This window comes from Bison bison, unplaced genomic scaffold (assembly GCF_000754665.1).
Source record: "Bison bison bison isolate TAMUID 2011002044 unplaced genomic scaffold, Bison_UMD1.0 scf7180017864236, whole genome shotgun sequence".
NCBI classification, from domain to species: Eukaryota; Metazoa; Chordata; class Mammalia; order Artiodactyla; family Bovidae; genus Bison; species Bison bison.
The window spans coordinates 704,545-711,170 of NW_011494808.1; the positions used below are offsets into that span (position 1 = coordinate 704,545).

Genomic DNA, 6,626 nt, shown 5'->3' on the forward strand with positions numbered 1-6,626 from the left:
AGGGTGGTGGCCTGGGCTTGGATGGGGGCAGTAGAGACACTGAGAAACGGTCAGTTCTGAATGGATATGGATTGAAGAGAAGGTTGACAGGATCTGCTCTTGGATCGCACATAGAATGGAAGAGAAAGAGGTCCATCAGAGAGGACTCTAGGTTTATGGCTGGACCTGTGGAAAGGATGGAGCCACCATTGGCTTTTCTCCGACGGTAGAGACATGGGAGGAGCCGACCTGGCAAAAGGAAGGGGGAGTGGAGAGGTCACTTTGGGGTGAAGCCCTTCCTATGGAGATGTCTAGTAGGCAGCTGAACACATGTATCTGGAATATAAGGAAGAGGCTGAGGTCCACGTGCACATTTGTCAATAGTCTAGTATAGCTGGCTTTGAAATCCACGAGGTGAGATGAGATGATGTGGAAATGAGAGTAGTGAGAGGTGCATGGACTAAGTTCTGAGCGTGTCCAGCACTTAGGAGCGGTCATGAAGGGAAGGGGCTAGGGAACGAGCCCAGAGACCAAATGAGACCATCAACAGGATTACAGAGAACAATCCAAACCAATACTGCCAATGTTTGGTCCACTTATCACACAATAGCAGTCCGGGCTTCAACATTTCTGCCCCATAAAATGTTGTTTAGAAGTTTTATTGGACCAATGTCCCAAACTCTGATGAGTCGTCAGAACTTTCTGGAATGCACTTGATGCTTTCAGCCGCTCTAGGTACTAGGTACAAGTCAGGAGGGACTTCACAGGTGGCTTAGTGGTAAAGAACCCACCTGCCAAGGCAGGAGACGCAGGAGATGTGGGTTCCATCCCTGGGTCAGGAAGATCCCCTGGAGGAGGAAATGGGAACCCACTCCAGTATTCTTGCCTGGAAAATCCCATGGACTGAGGAGTTGAGTAGGCTACAGTCCATGGGGTTGCAGAGTCTGACACTGAGTGACTGAGCTCATATGCACAGGTCAGGAGAACTGAGACTAAGAAGGGCTTGTATAAAGTTACCAAAAAATGAAAGGAGGGAGCTGAGGTTACAATTCAGTGTGAATAGTATGATAAAATGGCTGATATTTATTGAACACAATATTTTTCAGACACTGGGCAGCTATTATTTTAATTAGTTCTCCCAACAACCCAATAAGATTGATACTAATATTATTCCAATTAAGAAACTGAGGCTTGGGAAGTGAATTAACTCAGCCAAGGCTCAGAGTTACTAAGTATCAAAGCTGAGACTCAATTCCACATCTGCCTAAGACAGAGTCCTTTCTCCTAAGAGCCACAGCAGGTTTTGATCTTAGACTCAGACCCTCCCTGGGCTCCTCCCATTCACTCCCGGCTCTTCTGTGTGTCATCTCCTTGTGTGGTGATATTTCTCCAAATGCAAAGGCCACTATGATATTCATCCAGCAAAACTGCAGAACAGCTGATGCAAAACAGCCCCCAAAGAAAATAAGCGTGTTTCCTATTCAGGGAGGTATTTGAAAAAGGTCATGGATGCCAGCTGAGCCGTCTGTCTGAGGCTTCTGTATGTGCGTGATGTGTGTGTTTCCCTTCTCTTGAGCAAAATGATTTTTAGAATTACAGGAAGGACGGCAGACATCAACGTAAGTCTGCCATCTGCTATTTAAAGCCTTAACAACAGGGTTCCCAGCAATAAGAGAAGAATATTTTGTTCTCAGCAAAAGAAATTAACACGTGGGTGGGTGGGGTCTTGGGAAGTAAAACTAGAGAATTACAAATTTAGGGGTCAAGTTCTAGTTGCTGCACTAAGAATGGTGGTCCTGGAGACAGCGCCTTGAGACTGCTTCTGTATTAAATGGGTTTTAAAATGCCTGGATCTACTCCAGGAAGAATAAGTGAGAAAATGTAGGGGAATTTGATATGTAAACTATATTCTCGCCTGGAGAATTCCGTGGAAAAAGGAGCCCGGCAGGCTACAGGCCATGGGGTCACAGAGTTGGACATGACTGAGTGACTAACACACACACACACACACACACACACAGCGTATTCTTGGGGTTGCTGATTCTGTCTCATTGTGGAGTTACTCACATACACGCCAAGAATGTTCAAGACCCCCTAAAATATCAGAAATGAGTAAAATGAGTAAATGAGTAAATGAAATGAATAAAATGGTTGGGGGACTCAGAAAAAGGGAGACTCAGACAAAAAAGATGAAGACGTGGAATCAGGGTGAAAGAAGAGGAGAGAAAAGAAGATAGGAAAGGGTGTTCCCTTTCTTGCTTGATCTGTATCCTGATCAGAAAAGACACTCTTAAATCCTAGTATGCACTTCCATCTGACTTTTGTTCTTACCTAGATGGAAGGATAACCCAGCACTGCCTGCGGGCTTGGTATACGAAGGTGTCTCCAAAGAGCCCCTGAGTTACTCTGGAGGAAGCGCTGCTCAGAGCACAATACTGCATGCCTTTGATGAGTTCTTGGGCGTCCGTCACAGCAAGGAGAGTGGTAAATCAGTCATTTTTCTTTTTTCTTGTTTTTTTCCTTATCAGAGAGGAAGAGCAGAGCTGTTTTCACCAGTTGGTAAGTCCAACTATAAGTCAGAAAGTCTGCACTCCTCCCGATTAACCAGGAGACTGTGTGCCTGCCATCTGTGATTGTATCCAGCCAATTCGTATCAGAGCTCAACTGAATGTTGGGTTTTACTTCCAAACTTTAAAACACTGCTGAATTTCCAGCAGTCCCCTGTAACTTTATTTGGATCCTTAGATTTGGAGAAGGCAATGGCACCTCACTGCAGTACTCTTGCCTGGAAAATCCCATGGGCAGAGGAGCCTGGTAGGCTGCAGTCCATGGGGTCATGAAGAGTCGGACACGACTGAGTGACTTCACTTTCACTTTTCACTTTCATGCATTGGAGAAGGAAGTGGCAACCCACTCCAGTGTTCTTGCCTGGAGAATCCCAGGGACGGGGGAGCCTGGAGGGCTGCCGTCTATGGGGTCACACAGAGTCGGACACGAGTGAAGTGACTTAGCAGCAGCAGCAGCAGCAGGCAGTAGATTGCTTTTTCTAGAGTGGGGGAGTGGTCTGGAGACTGAGGCCCAGACACTGTGTTGACAAGTCAGGATGTAGCTGCTGATAGATGTGGGTTCCTCCACTGAAGCCTGTCCCCATAAAAATAGTGCAGCCTCAACCCACACCCCTCTAGACCTGAACAGGGTTCTGCCATCTTGCAAGCTTGAAAGGGTGCCTTTCCTTACCTGCCATCATCAAGCCAAATGCTCAACAGCTGCAAAAAGACATTTCCTAGTGCAAAGTTTCTAAGCTGGAATAAAAAAAAAAGAAAAAGAAAAAAACCGACTAGAATTTGGTCATAGAATCTAGAAAGAAAGAAAGTGAAGTCGCTCAGTCGTGTCCGACTCTTTGTGACCCCATGGACTGTAGCCTACCAGGTTCCACTATCCGTGGGATTTTCCAGGCAAGAATACTGGAGTGGGTTGCCATTTCCTTCTCCAGGAAATCTTCCCACCCAGGGATTGAACCCGGGTCTCCCACATGGTAGGCACTGTAGGCAGACGGTTTACCGTCTGAGCCACCAGGGAAGAATCTAGTCTCACCCACAAAAGGCAGTTCTCTAGAACTATGATCAATTTTCATGGGCTTTTTTATTTTTTTTCTGGGGGGGCAGGTGGGGGAAGTATAATGCTTTACAATACTGTGTTAGTTTCTGCTGTACAATGAAGTGAATCTGCCACATACACACATGTATCCACTTCCTCTTGGACTTCCCTCCCATTCGCTGCCCCATCCCACTTCTAGGTCATCACAGAGCACCGAGCTGAGCTCCCTGTGCTCTACAGCAGGTTCCCACTAGCTATCTATTCTGTACACAGTAATCTACATGCATCAGTCCTTCTCTCCCAACTTGTCCACATGTCGGTGTCTCTACTCTTGCCCTGAAAACAGGCTCATCTGTACCATTTTTGTAGATTCCATATGTATGTGTTAATATATGATATTTTTTTGTCATTCTGACTTATTTCACTCTGTGTGACAGACTCAGAGCCCATCCACATCTCTGCAAATGATCTAATACTCTTCTTTTTCATAACTGAATAATATTCCATGGGCTTCTGATTTGATGATGTTAATGATGTACTATGATTAATAGTAATCCCATAATGAATTTCCTATAGATGATCTCTCTTCTATCTATATTTCCCATACTTATCTATTGACCCGATTTTTAAACAATTTGACTTTGAGGCTATTACTAAAACAATTATTCATTCTTTATCTTCTTGCCCTCAGAAACTTATATCACTTTCCTCTTCCTTAGCACTCCCTCTAAAATGAAGTACTTGAGAGACAAAATTCAGCAGAATATTTAGCTCCTCCGTTTAAGGGTCCATGCCTTACCTTTGTGGATCCACCTTGTGTGACGAGGGAGATATTTCAGCCCACATTTCAGAGATGGTAACTATTTATACATTGGCTGGTAGAGCTGGTTCCAGGTTAGTTATCTGAAATGGGGCTTGCTTATTTTCCCTTCCTCATTTCCAATCAACATTTGGAGGCTTTGGGAATTCCCTGGTAATTAAGACCCTGTGCTTCCAATACGTGGGTGGAGCTTCAGTCTCTGGTCAGGGAACTAAGTTCCCACATGCTGAGTGAGGGAGCAAAAATATTAAAAATAAATAAATAAAAAATTAAAAAAGAGAAAAGGCTTTGGAGGATGTGATGTCTGTAAGCACAAGAGCCAGCCAAGTTGCCTGGATACGTTAGGATGAGTAATGAGGATCAGGGCGGCATGATGTCTTGACAGGTAGACTGGTTTGCTTATCTTTCCACAGGGAGTTACCGCCTTGTCCTGCCATCTTTCTTTCAGCTGATTTTCTGCACAGGATGAGGGATTACATGCCTCCTTCCCACAGGGCCTTCATAGAAGAAATTTGCGTGGCTCCTTCCCTGAGGACCCACGTCATGTCCTCTGGGAACGGCCGGCTTCTGACGGCCTATAACCAGTGTGTGGAGAGCCTGGCAGCCCTGCGCACCTACCACCTGGCCCTGGTGACCAAGTACCTCATCACAGCTGCATCCAGAGCAAAGGCCCAGAGGACGAGCCACCTCCCAAGGCCCCCTCAGGCCCTAGAGGAGAGGGGCACCGGGGGAACGGCCGTCGTGAGCTTCCTGAAGAGTGTCAGGGACAAGACGCTGGAGACACGGCTCCACCCAAGCGGCTGAGGGACCGCCCTCTCACCGGCAGCGCAAACCCAGCAACCGCAGGGGTCTGTCCTTGTTCTCTTCTTGCTGGACAGTGGGCAGACCTGCAGAATGGGACTATTCTGTCTGGAATAACCTGAAAGGGACCTCAGTGCCATTCACGTCCTTGCTCCCCAGAACACCACCTTCTCTTTTACTGAGAGCTATTCACAGAAGAGAGTTTTCATGGCCTGAAACTCATTATTCCCTCTCTAGTTACTGTTTTATAGCAAACAGCTCTGGATTACCCCTTTAGAACCACCCCCGCCCCCGGGAGCAAGTATACCCCTACTCTGTTTGTCAAACTATAGAAACCCAATCTACATTTCACTAATCAAATAAAATTGCTTGTGCACGGATCACCTTGCTGATTTCTCAAAAAACAAAAACAAAACTTTCCTGCATCCATTCATTTACTCACCAACTTACTAAGTTCTTACTGAGTCCTGGCTTAGGGGTCATGCTGTGCTGTGCTTAGTTGTTCAGTCATGTCTGACTCTTTGCAAGGCTATGGACTGTAGCCCCCCAGGATCCTCTGTCCATAGGCATTTTCCAGGCAAGAATACTAGAGTGGGTTGCCATGCCCTGCTCCAGGGGATCTTCCCAACCCAGGGATTGAACCCAGGTCTCTTGCATTATGAGCAGATTCTTTAACATCTGAGCCATCAGGAAAGCCCATTAATACTTCAGTGGGTAGCCATCCCCTTCTCCAGGGGATCTTCCCAACCCAGGAATCAAACCGGGGTCTCCTGAATTGCAGGCAGATTCTTTACCAGCTGAGCTACCAGGGAAGTCTGGCTTAGCGATTACAGCAGGGCTTTTTCAGGCCCCAGGCTATCACTCTCTCCCTGCATGTGCAGAATTTGGGGGCAGAAAATTGGAAATGCTCCAGGGGATATGAGAAGGGAAGAGAAAGTGGAAGACAAGACTGAAATCACCAGCATGGAAACGGGTAGTTGATGTTATAGGAACAGATGAGGCGTAGCCACACGCTTCAGAAGTTTGTACTTTCTAGTTCGGTTTCTTTGTTTATTTTTAAAAGAATGATTCTTTCTTCTTATGCTGAAAGTTTGTATTTGTAAAGTGAATGAATTGATCCTTATGGACTCTCCTCAATGCCCAAGACCCTTAATAAGAAACCAGTACAATCTTTGGGGTGCCAGGAAGTCCCTACATCATCCAAGGACTTGGTCTTGCTAAAAAAAAAAAAAAAAAGGAAAGTGTGGATGATGAAGCCAAGAGCATGTGGTCTGAGTGGACCAAGAAAAGCTCTGATGGTGTCCTCTCTGTCTACAGCTTAGGTCAGAGTCTCAGCTCAGAAGACAGAGGCTCTCATCACTCATAAAGCCTTTTCTCTCCATATACCGTCCTTGTGTTTGACAAGTGGATTGTAAAACTTATGAAATTG

At 46.0% G+C, this 6,626-nt stretch overlaps 1 protein-coding gene across 12 annotated transcripts in view; it reads left to right on the top strand.

Annotated features, from left to right (window-relative positions):
- The window catches only part of IDO2 (indoleamine 2,3-dioxygenase 2), a 60,402-nt gene extending 54,653 nt beyond the window's left edge, over positions 1-5,749 (top strand). For 2 of the 12 annotated variants that reach the window (XM_010846355.1, XM_010846354.1), the window contains exons 8-9: positions 2,315-2,463; positions 4,845-5,749. In XM_010846355.1, the coding sequence (XP_010844657.1) occupies positions 2,315-2,463; positions 4,845-5,200 (505 nt within the window). In that variant the 3' untranslated portion in view covers positions 5,201-5,749. Of the gene's footprint in view, positions 1-2,314; positions 2,464-2,507; positions 2,539-4,809 lie in introns of all 12 variants that reach the window. The other 10 variants (XM_010846360.1, XM_010846357.1, XR_825806.1 and 7 more) reach the window with 9 other exon arrangements.
- The last annotated feature ends 877 nt before the right edge of the window (positions 5,750-6,626 follow it).